This window comes from Macrobrachium rosenbergii, chromosome 37 (genome assembly GCF_040412425.1).
Source record: "Macrobrachium rosenbergii isolate ZJJX-2024 chromosome 37, ASM4041242v1, whole genome shotgun sequence".
NCBI classification, from domain to species: domain Eukaryota; kingdom Metazoa; phylum Arthropoda; class Malacostraca; order Decapoda; family Palaemonidae; genus Macrobrachium; species Macrobrachium rosenbergii.
Window position 1 is genome coordinate 5,181,726 of NC_089777.1, and position 17,953 is coordinate 5,199,678.

The following is a 17,953-nucleotide window of genomic DNA, read 5'->3' on the forward strand; positions in this document are numbered from 1 at the left end:
ACTGACGGCACTAACCCCCTATTTGATAGAGAAAAAATTTTTGTTTAATTCGTGATATTACTGGCATAGCTTTATTTTCCCTAGTTACGAAAGACTATTTAAAATTTAGTTTGTATACTACTTATTTCTTTGAAAGATGTGGATGATAAAAAGGGATGTGACTGAAGAGAAGGAGAGAAAAGGAAAAAAAATCTTGTTGAATCATTTCACTCCGAGGTCAAAGGTTGCATAGGGAGGTGGGAAATGAGAGAGAGAGAGAGAGAGAGAGAGAGAGAGAGAGAGAGAGAGAGAGAGAGAGAGAGAGAGAGAGAGAGAAAGGTGATAAATAATCAAGTATGAGGAAACAGAAAATAAAACTTTGATGAATTTCATGTATCAGGAAAAGAGGGACAAGTAACGGCAGTAGGGAAAGGTTACCTTACCTCATTAGCGGCAGAGTTGCCTTGAATTTGGTAAGGTAGAGAAGGAGCACAGGAGTGGGCAGGCGCCAGCATCCCGGGGTCGAAGAAGCTGTCGAGGGTGTAGCATCGCCCATAGAGGGGAGTGCCCATGACTAGCTTGTCTTTTGGCACCCCTAGGTCCAGGTAGTAGGAGACGGTGAAATTCTGTTTGGGTAAAAACAATGTTTAAGACTGAAAAAAGAGGCCTCTCTGACTTTGTGTGTTTGGGCAGGCTTCTCTGACAATAATTGAATGGGCCACCTATTAATACAAACTTAGTCTCTACATACCAGACGGAAGTAGTTCGCAACCACAGTGGTACACATAGTCCTCACATACCACAATGGAGTAAGATATAACCACAGTGGCACACACACACTCCCTACATGCCACATTCAAGCAAGTCATAACCACACTAACACAATCAGTCCCTACATACCACATTGAAGTAGGTCATAACCACAGTGGCCCACACAGTCCATACATACCACACTGAAGCAGGACAAAACCACACTAGCAAACACAGTCCCTACTTACCACACTGAATTAGATCATAACAACAGCGGTACACGTAGTCCTTACATACCACACTGGAGTAGGTCATAACAACAGTGGCACACATAGTCCCTACATACCACACTGAAGTAGACCATAGCCACAGTGGTGCACACAGTCCCTCAATACCACACTAAAGTACATCATATCTGCAGTGGCACACTCAGTCCCTACATACCACACAGAAGTAGGTCATAACCACAGTGGCACACACATTCCCTACAGACTACACTGAAGTAGGCCATAACCACAGTGGTACACTCATCCCTAAATACCACAGTGAAGCAGGTCATAACCACAATGGCACACACAGTCCCTACATACCACACTGAAGTAGGTATTAATCACAGTGGCACAAACAACCCCTACATACCACACTGAAATATGCCATAACTACAGTGATGCACACAGTCCCTACATACCACACTGAGCCAGGTCATAACCACAGTGGCACACATAGTCTCTACATACGACACTGAAGTAGGTCATAACCACAGTGGCACACTCAGTCCCAATATACCACACTTAAGTAGGCCATAACGACAGTGGCACACTCAGTCCTTAAATACACTGAAGTAGGTCATAACCACAGTGGCAACCACTCTCCCTACATACCACACTGAAGTAGGCCATAAACACAGTGGCCCACAGACCCTACGTACAACAATGAAATAGGTCATAACCACAGTGGCACACACACAGTCCCTACATACCACACTGAAGTAGGCAATAACCACAGTGGCAACCACAGTCACTACATACCACACTGAAGTAGGCCATAACCACAGGGGCACTTGCAGTCCTCATATACCACACTGAAGTAGGACATAAACACAGTGGCACGTGCAGTCCTTACATACCACACTGAAGTTGGCCATGAACACTGTGGTCCACAGTCCCTGTATACTACAATGAAGTAGGTCATAACCACAGTGACACACACACACAGTCCCTACATACCACACTGAAGTAGGTCATAACCGCAGTGGCAACCACAGTCCCTACAAACCACACTGAAGTAGACTATAAACACAGTGGCCCACAGTCCCTACATACAACAATGAAGTAGGTCATAACCACAGTGATACATACAAAGACACAGTCCCTACATACCACAGAGAAGTAGGTCATAACCACAGTGGCACACATAATCCCTACATACCACACTGAAGTAGGCCGTAAACAAGGTGGCCCACAGTCCTACAAACAACAATGAGGTAGATCATAACCACAGTGGCACACACACAGTCCCTACATACCACAATGAAGTAGGTCATAAAGACAGTCTCGCATATAGTCCCTACATACCACACTGAATTACTTCTTAACCACACTGGCAGACATAGTCCTTACATACTACACTGAAGTAGGTCATAACCACAGTGGCAACCACAGTCCCTACAAACCACACTGAAGTAGGCTATAAACACAGAGACCCACAGTCCCTACATACAACAATGAAGTAGGTCATAACCACAGTGACACATGCACACACAAAGTCCCTACATACCACACTGAAGTAGGTCATAACCACAGTGGCACACATAGTCCCTACATACCACACTGAAGCAGGCCATAAACACAGTGGCCTACAGTCCCTACATACCACAATGAAGTAGGTCATAACCACAGTCTTACATATAGTCCCTACATACCACAATGAAGTAGATCATAACCACAGTCTCACATATAGTCCCTACATACCACACTGAATTAGTTCATAACCACAGTGGCAGACATAGTCCCTACACACCACACTGATGTAGATCTCAAACACAGTGGCACAAACAGTCCCTACATACAACAATGAAGTAGGTCAATACCACAGGGCACACTCAGTCCCTACATACAACAATGAAGTAGGTCATAACCACAGTGGCACACTCAGTCCCTACATACCACACTGAAGTAGGTCATAACCACGGTGGCCTACATAGTCCCTACATACCACAATGAAGTTGGTCTTAACCAAAGTGGCACACAGTCCCTACATACCACAATGAAGTATGCCATAACCACAGTGGCGCACACAGTCCCTACATACCACAATGAATTAGGTCATAAACACAGTGGCACACATAATCCCTACATACCACACTGAAGTAGGCCACAAACAAAGTGGCACAAATAGTCCCTACATACCACAATGAAGTAGGTCATAACCACAGTGGCACACTCATTCCCTACATACAACAAAGAAGTAGGCCTTAACAACAGTGGCACACTCAGTCCCTACATACCACACCTAAGTAGGTCATAACCACAGTGGCCCACATAGTCCCTACATACCACACTGAAGTTGGTCTTAAACACAGTGGCACACAGTCCTTACATACCACACTGAAGTATGCCATAACTACAGTGGTGCAGACAGTCCCTTCATACCAAACTGAAGTAGGTCATAACCACAGTGGCACACATAGTCCCTACATACCACAATGAGGTAGGTCATAACCACAGTGGCACACATAGTCCCTACATAGCAAAATAAAGTAGGTCATTAGACTAGACTGAAGTAGGTCACAACCACAGTGGCACACACAGTCCCTTCATACCACAGTGAAGTAGGCCGTAACTACGTTAGCAAACACAGTTCCTATGTACCACAAAGAAGTAGGTCACAACCACAGTGGCACACTCAGTCCCTATATGGTACACTGAAGGAGGTCACAACCACAGTGGCACACATAAACCCTACATACCACACAGAAGTAGGCCATAACCACAGTGGCACATTCAGTCCCTATATACCACCCACACAGAAGGATGTCATAACCATAGTGGCACACACAGTCCCTACATACCATACTGAAGTAGGTCATGACCACAATAGCACACACAGTCCCTACATACCACACTGGAGTAAGTTATAACCACAGTGGCACACACACACACTCCCCACATACCACTCTGAAGCAAGTCATAACCACACTGGAACACTCGGCCCCTAATTACCACACTGAAGTAGGTCATAACCACAGTGGCACACAGTCCCTACATACAACACTGAGGTAGGTCATAACCCCAGTGGCACACACAGTCCCTACATACCACACTGAAGTAGATCATAACCACAGTGACCCACAAAGTCCCTACTTACCACACTGAAGTAGGTCATAACCACTGTGGCACACACACAGTCCCTACATACCACACTGAAGTAGGTTATAACCCCAGTGGCACACACAAAGTCCCAACATACCACACTGAATTAAGCCATAACAACAGTGGCACACACAGTCCCTTAATACCACACTGAAGTAGGCCATAACCACAGTGGCACACATAGTCCCTACATACCACACTGGAGTATGTCATAACCACAGTGGCACACTCAGTCCATACATACCACAATGAAGTAGGTCATAACCACAGTGGCATGCTCAGTCCGTGCATACCACACTGAAGTATGTCATAACCACAATGGCACACTTAGTCCCTACATACCACACTGAAGTAGGCTATAACCACAGTGGTACACTCAGTCCCTACATACCACACTGAAGTAGGTCACAACCACAGTGGCACACTCATCCCTCCATAACACAAGGAAGTAGGTCATAATTACAATGGCACATGCAGTCCCTACATACCACACTGAAGTAGGTCACAACCACAATGGCACACTCATCCCTACATAACACAATGAAGTAGGTCATCATTACAGTGGCACACGCAGTTCCTACATACCACACTGAAGTAGGTCTTAACCACAATGGCACACACAGTCCATACATACCACACTGAAGTACAGGGCGTTTCGAAATTAGAGGCCCCCCCTACACCATAAACTAAAATTGATATGGATAAAAACAAAAGTAATTCAGAACAGGTATTTATTTAAGTTTCTCCCTGAGTATTTAATATTTTGTGTGGCCTCCATCTGTCTGTACCACAACCTGCATTCTTGAGGGGTATGATTTCAGCAAATTGCAAAAAAGCTGAGACTCAAACTCCATTTCCCTGAGCACTTCGGTCACCTCTCTTCGAAGGTCATCGAGGCTTGGTATACCATCATAGTTCACTGTGCGTGCTTCAGCACGATCCATTAAGATATTATCAATGTTTTCACACACATTAAGGTCAGAGGAGCTACCTGGAAATTCACTTGTAGAGAAGAAATCGATACCACTGTTTTGAAGCAGCCCCTGTGTCTGAAGAGCCTTGAAACATGGTTCCTTATCATGCAAAAATGTGACTTCTTCAACAGATAATATTTTAAGGATCTTTGAGGAAAGGAAATACTCCACCAGTAAGCACAGTTTCTCTGAAGTATTGGACATTCCATGACTGTCCTTTTTCTTTGATGATCCACATTAATCATTTGGATGTGAAACAGAGAAAAATTCCCAAACATTCAGGAAATTTCACAACTTGGCGATAGCGCACGTCATCACTGATATCATCCAACTTTGCAGCCCAAATGATGTCATTTTTATGATTTGGCTTCCTGACTGTGTAAATGAAGAATTCATCTGATGCGGCAACATGGAGAAAGTCATCTTCATCCCAATCCTTAAGAAATGAACCACAAAACCATGCACGGTCTTCTCTCTGTTGCTGAGTGATGTTGGGGTTGCTGATAACATGAAATGGCCTGATACCAGATTTTTTCAACTCACGATATACAGCACTATAACTTCTCTTCTTTCCCATTTTTGTTTCTAGTTCAAGCAACAATTTACATAAAGACTTTCTTGGTCTACTCACTGCCTCAGCTATGATGTCTTTTGACTCCTGAGAAAGGACTCCAAGCCTTCCAAGATTCTCACTCTTTTCGCAATGACAGTCATATGGATTTTTGTTCCAGTTTCTTTTAACAAATGATTCATCTCTTTTAATGTATTTAGCTACCCAGAAACGTGAAATGAAGGATGCGCCAGCATCCCTGGCCTCTCTGAAGGTTATAGCCCGGATTCGGTCACTCCATCTGATTTCCTCCTAGTCGTTAGCCATGGCTGTATCTAACTCCATCACTCAGTCTGAAAATACAAGAAATGTAAAATGAAAAATAGCTTAATAGAAACTTAAAATAATGTACAGATAGGCTATAGCAGAAAACTTCATAACTTTCCATTTGTTCTGTGGAAGGGGGGCCTCTAATTTCGAAACACCTGTAAGAGGTGCAAAAGAAACGAGCAGGTAAAAGAGAACTGCTGCTTTATTTGAGATCCAGGCAGTTTATATAGTGGCAGACTGGCGCCGTGCCGCAAAAGACACTGAGATTGTGTGTGACCTGAGGTCGATGATAATTAACAATAATATACAGCAAGCAAGCACAATTTACAATATAAAAACAGACGGAATTCCAATATGGATATAATCTTGATGCCTGCGAATGAAAAAATACAAGATACACAATTGACAACAGATGAACAAATACATACATAGTTTAAATGATTGAAATCGCGTGACCTGGCAGGCTAGGCGTGACCAATTGTATAGGCGAAGAAAATGGGACGCCACCATAGAAAACTTGCTCAGCGGAGACTTAGCAAATGACACGTTCGATGGAGACTCCGCTGACGGCTCTGTAGGTGGCTTTACACACCCAGTACAGTAAAACCCCCGTATTCGCGGTCTCACACATACGTGGATTTCTCTGTGGAACGTATCTAGGGTAGATTACAGTTTCGTATGCTGGGCCGCCTAACTCATTCTTCCCGACCCGAGATCCCTCCGCCAAGGTAAGTAGTTCTACCTAAACAGCTGACGACCAACGACCCGAAATGCCCCGAGTCCTACCGACCCGACCCGACATGCCCCGAGACCTACCTTGCCCTGCGACCTTCCTCAGTCTCTTCCGGGTTCAAGCCTTGCAAACATGGCTACTTTTGTATCGTATCCTACCCACGCGGAATTTGCATCTAAGAATCCAGTGACCCTCATGGACTTAGGCGTTTTGTGCCACGAAGAGCGTTCATTGCTCGTTTACTTAATGAAAAGTGGCCTACTTGGCGATTTCAGCGGGACTTGTGCAAAGTGTGACGAAGGCACCGTCGTCCTGATCAAGCATGGCCAAAGCTTCATTTGGCGATGTAACCTCCAACGATGTCGGAAAATAACATCCATCCGGACTGGCTCGTTCTTTTCGGGTTCCCACCTTTCTTTCAAGAGCATTTTGGTGCTGATTCACAGCTGGATCCATGAACTTCCCCAGAAATATGTCCGGATGACTTTGGATATTGGGTCTCCCAATACCTTAGTAGACTGGTTTAATTTCTGCCGGGAAGTTTGTATCGATATTTTGATTCAGGACAACCGGAAAATCGAGTGAGGTACGTGCAATTTCGAATAGTTATATATTTACTAATTTCACGGCCCATCTGGGGTCCGGGGCAAAGCCCCCGGCCAGGTAAGGACACGCCGTCCTGTGTTAGGTTAGGTTGGTTTCGTTAGTTTTGGTGGCGACCTAGGTCGGTGGGGTCAGGGGCGAAGCCCCGGGCCAGGTAAGGGCACGCCGACCTAGGTTCGGTTAGGTCGGTTTCGTCAGGTTGCGTCGCCATCTTGTTGTATCCGTCCGCCGGTACCCACTGCCACCTGGTGGTGGGTCTCGGCTACGAAATCGGCAGCCGAAACCCACAGCATACGAAACTGTAACCGCGCCCGTATCTACCCATTATTCCCGGAAAATTTGCCCATTCGCAGTATTTTACACGGAGAAATATTCACTAAATACTGTATTTTCATTTAATTTTGATGACTAAATGCACTTTTTGTGATAAAACTATTAAAATACACAGGTATAAGCTTTTTTAGAGGGATTTTTGTGTTTAAACTGTAAGAGGGTGCGAAAGAAGGAGCAGGTAGACAAGAACTGCTAGATTATTGATGGTTGTTGTTGTTTTAGATTTAGCTGGCCTTGTGCCAGCACGGGCTCTTGCTTCTAGAGCAGACCGTAAATTATTGATGTTGTTGTTTTAGATTTAGCTGGCCTTGTGCCAGCATGGGCTCTTGCTTCTAGAGCATCCGTAACTATATGTTGATGATGAGTCTGTGAGATAAATTATTGAGGGAGCTGCCTGCTTATAAAGCAGCGTCGGATGTCGGCGTATACGCGGACGTCAGTGCAAAAAATATACAAGTGATCCGAGGTCAAAACTATTTCTCTACACAAAACAGGACAGGTACATATAGATAACATGGTGATTAACAGTAGTAGATTAGACACAAAAATACTCAGACACATACACTATGTATAAAGGCAAAAATGAATAGGTAATAAATGTACAGTTACATAATGATAATAAGGCTGAGTACCGCAACCTAGGGTCAGCTGTGAAGGCATCGTAGAAAACGGGAGGTTCTTCATAGGAAGCCCGTTGAGCTGGGAAATGTACAATTACATAATGATAATAAGGCTGAGTACCGCGACCTAGGGTCAGCTGTGAAGGCACCGTAGAAAACGGGAGGTTCTTCACAAAAAACCTGTTGAGCCGGGACTTTACAAAGCTATCAAAATAGGCAGTTCTAAGTGTTTTTAGATGGGTTTTAAGTATTTGCAGATTTTAGCTATTCATGGGGGAGGTGCATTACACATCCCCCGCGAATACAGGGGGTTTGCTGTATGCCATAACTACAGTGGCATACACAGTTCCTACATACCACAATGAAGTAGGTCATACCAGCAGTGGCACACTTACACCATGCATACCACACTGAAGTATGTCATAACCACAGTGGCACAGTTAGTCCTTATATACCATATGGAAGTAGGCCATAACTACATTGGCACACTCAGTCTTTACATACCACACTGAAGTAGGTCATAACCACAGTGGCCCACTCAGTCCCTACATAACACACTGAAGTATGCCAAAACCACAGTGGCCCACTCAGTCCCTACAAACCAACTGAAATAGGCCATAAACACAGTGACCCATCAGTCCCTACATACCACACTGAAGTATGCCATAACCACAGTGACACACATTATATACTACACTGAAGTAGGTCATAACCACAGTGGCACACACAGTCCCTACATACCACACTGAAGGAGGTCATAACCACAGTGGCACACACATACACAGTCCATACATACCTCAAGAAAAGTAGATCATTACAACAGTGGCACACATAGCCCCTACATACCACACTGAATAAGTTCATAACCACAGTGGCACACATAGTCCCTACATACCACACTGAAGTAGGTCATAACCACAGTGGCCCACAAAGTCCCTACTTACCATACTGAAGTAGGTCATAACCACATTGACACACACGCAGTCCCAACATACCACACTGAGTTAGGCCATAAAGACAGTGGTGCACACAGTCCCTCAATACCACACTGAAGTACACCATAACCACAATGGCACACAGTCCCTACATACCACACTGAAGAATGCCATAACCACAGTGGCCCACTCAGTCCCTACACGCCAAGCTGAAGTAGATCATAACCACAGTGGCACACATAGTCCCTATATACCACACTCAATTAGTTCATAACCACAGTGGCACACATAGTCCCTACACACCACACTGAATTAGGCCATAACGACAGTGGTGCACAGTCCCTCAATACCACACTGAAGTAGGCCATAAACACAGTGAAGACATAGTCCCTATATACCACACTGAAGTATGTCATAACCACAGTGGCACACTCAGTCCCTACATACCACACTGAAGCATGTCATAACCACAGTGGCACTCAGTCCCTATATACCACAATGAAGTAGGCCATAGCCACAGTGGTACACTCAAGTCCCTACATACCACACTGAAGTAGGTCACAACCACAGTGGCACACTCATCCCTACAAAACACAATGAAGTAAGTCATAATTACAGTGGCACATGCAGTCCCTATTATCACACTGAAGTAGGTCTTAACCACAATGGCACACACAGTCCCTACATACCACACTGAAGTTCAATAAACCTCCAGTATTCGTGGACTCATGTGTTTGCGAATTTCTATGTGGAATGTATCTACCCATTCGTCAATTCACGGTATTTTTCACTGAGAAATATGCACTAATTACTGTATTTTCATATCATTTTCATGACTAAATGGACTTTTTGTGATAAAACTATTAAAGTGTTGAGGTATAAGCATTTTTAGAGTTTTTTTGTGTTTAAACTATCAAAATAGGCAGCTCTAAGTGTTTTTAGAGGGGTTCTAAGTGTTTGTGGATTTTACCAATTCTCGGGGGTTGGGAAGGGTGTGGTACCCATGCCCGCGAATACAAGGGGTTTAATGTATGCCATAACTACAGTGGCACACAAAGTTCCTACATACCAAAATGAAGTAGGTCATAACTGCAGTGGCACACACAGACTCTACATACCACACTGAAGTAGGTCATAACCACAGTGGCACATTCAGTCCTTATTTACCACACTGAATTAGGCCATAACCACAGTGGCATACTCAGTCCCTACATACCACACTGAATTATGCCATAACCACAGTGGACCACTCAGTCCCTACATACCACATTGAAGTAGGCCATAACCACAGTGGCACACATTACATACTACACTTAATCAGGTCATAACCACACTAGCGCAAATAGTCCCTACATACCACACTGAATTAGGTCATAACCACAGTGGCAAACTTAGTCCCCACATACCACACTGAAGTAGATCACAAACACAGTGGCACTCACAGTCCCTACATACCACAATGAAGTAGGCTATAACTACAGTGGCACACTCAGTCCATACATACCACAATGAAGTAGGTCATAACCACAGTGGCACACTCAGTTCCTACATACCATGACAAAATAGGTTATAAACACAGTGGCACACATAGTCCCTACATACCACCCTGAAGGTGGTCTTAACCACAGGGGCACACAGTCCCTATATACCACACTAAAGTATGCCATAACTACAGTGGTGCACAAGTCCCTACATACCACACTGATTTTGGTCTTAACCACAGCGGCACACACAGTCCCTACATACCACACTGAAGTATGCTATAACCACAGTGCGCACACAGTCCCTACATACCACAATGATTTAGGTCTTAACCACAGTGGCACACACAGTCCCTACATACCACACTGGAGTATGCCATAACCACAGTGGCACACACAGTCCCTACATACCACACTGAAGTAGGTCACAAAAACAGTGGCACACATAGTCCCTACATACCACACTGAAGTAGGTCTTAACAACACTAGCCCACTCAGTCCCTACATACCACACTGAAATAGGTCTTACAACAGTGGCACACTCTGTCCCTATATACCACACTGAAATAGGCCATAACCACAGTGGCACCCACAGTCCCTACATACCACACTGAAGTAGGCCATAACCACAGTGGGACACATATTAGCTACATACCTCAATGAAGTAGGCCATAACCACAGTGGCACACTCTGTCACTACAGAACAAAATGAAGTAGGTCATAACCACAGTGGCACACTCAGTCCCTACATACCACACTGAAATAGATCATAACCACAGTTGCAACCACAGTCCCTACATAGCACACTGAAGTAGGCCATAACCACAGTGGGACACATATTCCCTACATACCACAATGAAGTAGGGCATAACCACAATGGCACACTCAGTCCCTACATACCACACTGAAGTAGGCCATAAACTCAGTAGCCCACTCAGTCCCTGCATACCACACTGAACACACTGAAGTATGCCATAACCACAGTGGCCCACTCAGTCCCTACATACCACACTGAAGTAGGCCATAACCACAGTGGCACACATTACATATTACACTGAAGTAGGTCATAACCACAGTGGTACACAGTCCCTACATACCACACTGAAGGAGGTCATAACAACAGTCCCTACATACCACACTGAAGTAGGTCATAAGCATAGTGACACAAATAGTCCCTACATACCACACTGAATTAGGTCATAACCACAGTGGCAACCTTAGTCCCTACATACTACACTGAAGTAGATCACAAACACAGTCACACACACACAGTCCCTACATACCACACTGAAGTAAGCTATAACCACAGTGGCATACTCAGTCCCTACATACCACAATGAAGTAGGTCATAACCACAGTGGCACACTCGGTCCCTACATACCATGCCAAAATAGGTCATAACCATGGTGGCACACATAGTCCCTACATACCGCGTTGAAGTTGGTGTTAACCACAGGGGCACACACAGTCCCTACATACCACACTGAAGTATGCCATAACCGCAGTGGTGCACACAGTCCCTACATACCACATTGATTTTGGTCTTAACCACAGTGGCACACACAATCCCTACATACCACACTGGAGTATGCCATAACTAAAGTGGCACACACAGCCCCCTACATACCACACTGAAGTAGGTCATAACCACAGTGGCACACAATAGTCCCTACATACCACTCTGAAGGCGTTCTTAACCACAGTGGGACACATACCGGTTGTTTCGAAATTAGAACCCCCCCTTCCACAGAACAAATGGAAAGTTATGAGGTTTTCTGCTATAGCCTATCTCTAAGTACATTATTTTAAATTTCTATTAAGCTATTTTTCATTTTACATTTCTTGTATTTTCAGACTGAGTGATGGAGTTAGATACAGCCACGGCTAACGACTCGGAGGAAATCAGATGGATTGACCGAATCTGGGCTATAACCTTCAGAGAGGCCAGTGATGGGCGCATCCTTCATTTCACGTTCCTGGATAGCTAAATACATTAAAAGACATGAATCCTTTGTTAAAAGAAACTGGAACAAAAATCCATATGACTGTCATCGCAAAAAGAGTGAGAATCTTGGAAGGCCTGAAGTCCTTTCTCAGGAGTCAAAAGACATCACAGCTGAGGCAGTGGGTACACCAAGAAAGTCTTTACACAAACTGGCGCTTGAACTAGAAACAAAAAGGGGAAAGAAGAGAAGGTATAGTGCTGTATATCATGAGCTGAAAAAATCTGGTATCAGGCCATTTCATGTTATCAGCAACCCCAACATCACTCAGCAACAGAGAGAAGACCATGCATGGTTTTGTGGTTCATTTCTTAAAGATTGGTATGAAGATGACTTTCTCCATGTTGCTGCATCAAATGAATTCTTCATTTACACAGTCATAAAAATGACATCATTTGGGCTGCAAAGTTGGATGATATCAGCGATGACGTGCGCTTTCTCCAAATTGTGAAATTTCCTGAATGTTTGGAAATTTTTCTCTGTTTCAGAGCCAAATGATTAATGTGGATCATTAAAGAAAAAGGACAGTCATGGAATGGCCAATACTTCAGAGAAACTGTGCTTACTGGTGGAGTATTTCCTTTCCTCAAAGATCCTGAAAATGTGTTTTTTGTTGAAGAAGTCACATTTTTGCATGATAAGGCACCATGTTTCAAGGCCCTTCAGACACAGGAGCTGCTTCAAAATAGTGGTATCGATTTCTTCTCGTCAAGTGAATTTCCAGGTAGCTCCCCTGACCTTAATGTGTGTGAAAACATTGGTAGTATCTTAAAGGATTGTGTTGAAGAGCGCACAGTGAACTATGATGGTATACCAAGCCTCAACAACCTGCTAAGAGAAGTTACCGAAGTGCTCAGGGAAATGGAGTTTGAGTCTCAGCTTTGTTGCGATTTGCTGAAATCATACCCCTCAAGAATGCAGGCTGTGGTACAGGCAGATGGAGGCCACATAAAATATTAAATACTCAGAGGGAAACTTAAATAAATACCTGTTCTGAATTACTTTTGTTTTTATCCATATCAATTTTAGTATGCTGTAGAAGGGGGGGGGCTCTAATTTCGAAACACCCTGTATTCCCTACATGCCACAATGAAGCAGGTCATAACCACAGTGGTACACTCAGTCACTACATACTACACCAAAGTAGGTCATAACCATGGTGGCACATATAGTCCCTACATACCACACTGAAGTATGCCATAACCACAGTGGCACACACAGTTCCTACATACCACACTGAAGTAGGCCACAACCACAATGGCACACATTACAGACTAGACTGAAGTAGGTCATAATCACAGTGGCACACACAGTCCCTACATACCACACTGAAGTAGGCCATAACCACAGTGGCATACTCAGTCCCTGCATACCACACTGAAGTAGGTCAAAACCACAGATGCACACACAGTCCTTACATACCACACTGAAGTAGGTCATAACCACAGATGCAGACACAGTCCATACATACCACTCCGAAGATGGTCAAAACCACAGTGGCACACTCAGTCCCTACATACCACACAGAAGTAGGTCATAACGCCAGATACACACACAGACCATACATACAAAATTGAAGCAGGTCATAACCACAGTGGCACACTCAGTCCCTACATACCACACTGAAGTAGGTCAAAACCACAGATGCACACACAGCCTCTATATACCACACTGAAGTAGGCAATAATCACAGTGGTTCACTGTCCCTGCATACCACACTGAAGTAGGTCATCTCCACAGTGGCACAAACAGTCCCTACATACCATACTGAAGTAGGTCACAAGCACAATGGCACACATACTCCCTACAGACCACAATGAAGTAGGCCATAACCACAGTGGCACACTCAGTCCCAACATACCACACCAAAGTATATCATAACCACGGTGGCACACACAGTCCCTATATACCACACTGAAGTAGGACATAACCACAGTGGGACATACAGTCCTTACATACCACACTGAAGTAGGTCATAACCACATTGCCCCACACTCAGTCCCTACATACCACACCGAAGTAGATCATAACCACAGTGGCCCGTACAGTCCCTACATACCACAATGAATTAAGTCATAGCAACAGTGATACACATAGTCCCTACATACCACACTGATGTAGGTCTTAACCACAGTGGCACACACACAGTCCCTACATACCACAATGAATTAAGCCATAACAACAGTGGTGTACACAGTCCCTGCATACCACACATAAGTAGGCCATAACCACAGTGGCGCATATAGTCCCTACATACCACACCGAAGTAGGTTATAACTACAGAGGCACACACAGTCCCTACATATCACACTGAAGTAAGTCACAACCACAGTGGCACAATCAGTCCCTACATACCCCACTGAAGTAGGTCATAACCACAGTGGCACACTTACTTCTTGCATACCACGCTGTAGAAAGTCATAATCACAATGGCACCACAGTGGCGCACACATTCCCTACATACCACATTGAGGTAGGCCATGTCCCCAGTGTCAGCATAATAGCCACAGAGAGGGGCGTTGTGGTGTGTGAAGTTCTCGAAGCAGCCATGGTAATCGAAGGCCATGATGTGCACCTGGTCGAACAGGGGAATCAGTCTCTCCATGTCGTAGGCTTCATCAATGATGGACTTTCTAGCAGCCAAGGCGCCCGTCAGTATCAAGGGAGGACTGGATGCGTCGAAGGCCTCCCTCAGTTCTGTCATCAGCGTTATGAAATTCTCCTGGTGTGGGACACATGAAGAGAACTGAGACTGGTTGCTGGGTTGCAGAGATGAAATGACTTGATCATATGACACTGATTAAGAACGACAATTAACACTACGGATGGGGTGGGTTGCATGGTTGAAGAATGGAATGGAATATAAAATTTAGGCCAAATTCCAACCACTGGGACCTATGAGGTCATTCAGTGCTGATACGGAAATTGACAGTAAAAATGTTTGAAAGGTGTAACAGCAAGAAAACCTCGGAGTTGCACCATGAATCAGTTGTTAGTTGAGGGTGGAAAGTAAGACAGAAGAAAGAGAATATGAGCAGAGGTACAGTAAAAGGAATGAAAGGGGTTGGAGCTAAGGGCCTAAGGAAGGGACGCTGGAAAGAACCTTAAGTAATGCCTGCAGTACACAGCACCAGGTGCACTGACGGCACTATTCCCCTACAGAGGTTGATCTCATTTTGAATAAAGGCGCCTGTGTCACCTACCTATGTGACGCCAGTTTTAGTAACCATAAATCAATCAATCAATCGTTACCTTATCCTGGGGAGCTCCCCCTCTCTGGGTTGGATATTCCCAGACGAAGTCCAGGCCTTCGAAGCCGTGTTGGTGCAGGAGGGTGACGGCACTTTTGATGAAGGTTGCCCTTTTGGAAGGGTCTTCCGCCATCTGCAGTGAGTAGTACAATACAATTCATAATAAATAAATTAGCTGAAGGCCAAGTGCTGGGACCTATGATGTCCTTCAGCGCTGAAAGGAAAACTGAGAGTAAGCAGTTCGAAAGGTGTAACAGGAGGAAATCGTCGCAGTTGAACTGTGAAACAAATACTAGGAGAGGGTGGAAAGTAAGTTGGAAGAAAGGGGATATGAATGGAAGTGCAGTAAAAGGAATGAAAGGGGTTGCAGCTGGGGACTAAGGAAGGGACACTGCAAAGAACCTTAGGTAATGCCTTCAGTGCACCGCGTGGAGTGCACTGGAGGCCCTACTCCCCTACGAAGGTAGTGCGTAGTAAAAGATGAAAAATAGAAATAGGACGAAAAATGTATCAATTGAGGGTTACTACCCTAAAGCAATCTCCTTGTATATTATGATTTACTTACATTTTTATCTATTTATTTAATGATTTGTTAATTTAGGTTTTAGTTCCTAATAACTGATCTCTTCTTTCTGCATTTCCTATTTCCTTCTTTCAAATGAACATCGTAATCTTTGGAAGCTTGTATTTTAAGCCAATGACCCCTGTGGTGGGCTTGTTCCATTATGTTTAGGGTTCATCATGTGAATAATAATAATAATTAGGTCTTTCTTCTCTAGATCGAGGACGGGATATGCTGTATATCAGGTCCACAATAATATTCAATGGTATTTTGATGAACCCAGGCCAGGGTTCGAAAGCTTTTGCAACCTTTTGTAACTTTTTTTTATAAAATTAACAAGAATACCATTGAATATTATTGTGGACCTGATATACAATAATAATAATAATAATAATAATAATAATAATAATAATAATAATAATAATAATAATAATAATAATAATAATAACACGGAATAAACACGAACAGTGATGAATAAAATAAGAAAAAAAACAGAAAACCAAATATTCTTGACTGAGGGAATTTCTCAAAGAACCAGACATGAAAAACAACAAACATTCTGCGCGAACTGACTCACCCGCGAGTAATCCTCCGACCTCTCATTCCAGCCACCGATTGCAAGAAGTATAGTCAGCGATGGATTAAACTTCTTCAGTTCGACGAAGCGCTTATACGCGCAATTATTTCCTTCGGGTGGGCACAAATCGTTCCAGGGATCCAGCACCTGACGAAATGAAAGACATACAGGTCAAAGCAGAAGAAGAAGAAGGAGGAAGAAACTAATCGGATCATACAGTATGATATGTATTGCCAATGAATGAGAAACATCGCTTGGAAATAATGTGTGTATTCTTTTGTGCCTGTTGTTTAAGCTGGGAAGCGGGCGTTTGTTGTTTTGGTTTTTAGCCATTCATCGAGGCATGCTTTGCTAAAATTTATTCCTTTAAGTTGTGAATAAAACTTGCAATGTCATGTCATGTTTCTGTCAGACTACTTTGTAGTTAGTCTGGTTGATGAAAAAGCTGCATAGCATTATTAATTTTTCTTTTTGATGTGCAAGATCTCTTCTTTCTGTATTTCCCTCTACCTTCTCTTACTTCATAATGAGCACCATATTCTGTGGAAGCTTGAATTTGAAGTCATGGCCGCTGTGGACGTGTTTCATATGAATAGGGTTCATCTTCTGAATAATAATAATAATAATAATAATAATAATAATAATAATAATAATAAATAACACGCGAACTGGGTAGTGGCAATACCCGAACACACACGGCTGAGAAATAATTGGCAAATTTGGCAACAATGTTTGATTATTCACAAGAATACATGGTAATGTCGAGTGCAGGGTTAAAAGAGTACAGGGTTAGTCCGCTTCTGACCAAAATAAGGACAATCTCGCGCATGATGTCGTCTGGCTGCATCTGGCTGAGGTTAAGGTAAAGGAAAGTCATCAGTCAGTATTTGACCTCGCCAGA

At 43.8% G+C, this 17,953-nt stretch overlaps 1 protein-coding gene across 1 annotated transcript in view; it reads right to left on the bottom strand.

Moving 5' to 3' along the window:
* The window catches only part of LOC136825260 (chitinase-3-like protein 1), a 52,819-nt gene that overhangs the window by 21,701 nt on the left and 13,165 nt on the right, over positions 1 to 17,953 (bottom strand). Inside the window, exons 3-6 of the mRNA XM_067081316.1 lie at positions 17,053 to 17,199; positions 15,915 to 16,046; positions 15,127 to 15,384; positions 423 to 605 (exon numbers count right to left, since the gene is read on the bottom strand). Coding sequence (XP_066937417.1) covers positions 423 to 605; positions 15,127 to 15,384; positions 15,915 to 16,046; positions 17,053 to 17,199 — 720 coding nt within the window. The remainder of the gene's footprint in view (positions 1 to 422; positions 606 to 15,126; positions 15,385 to 15,914; positions 16,047 to 17,052; positions 17,200 to 17,953) is intronic.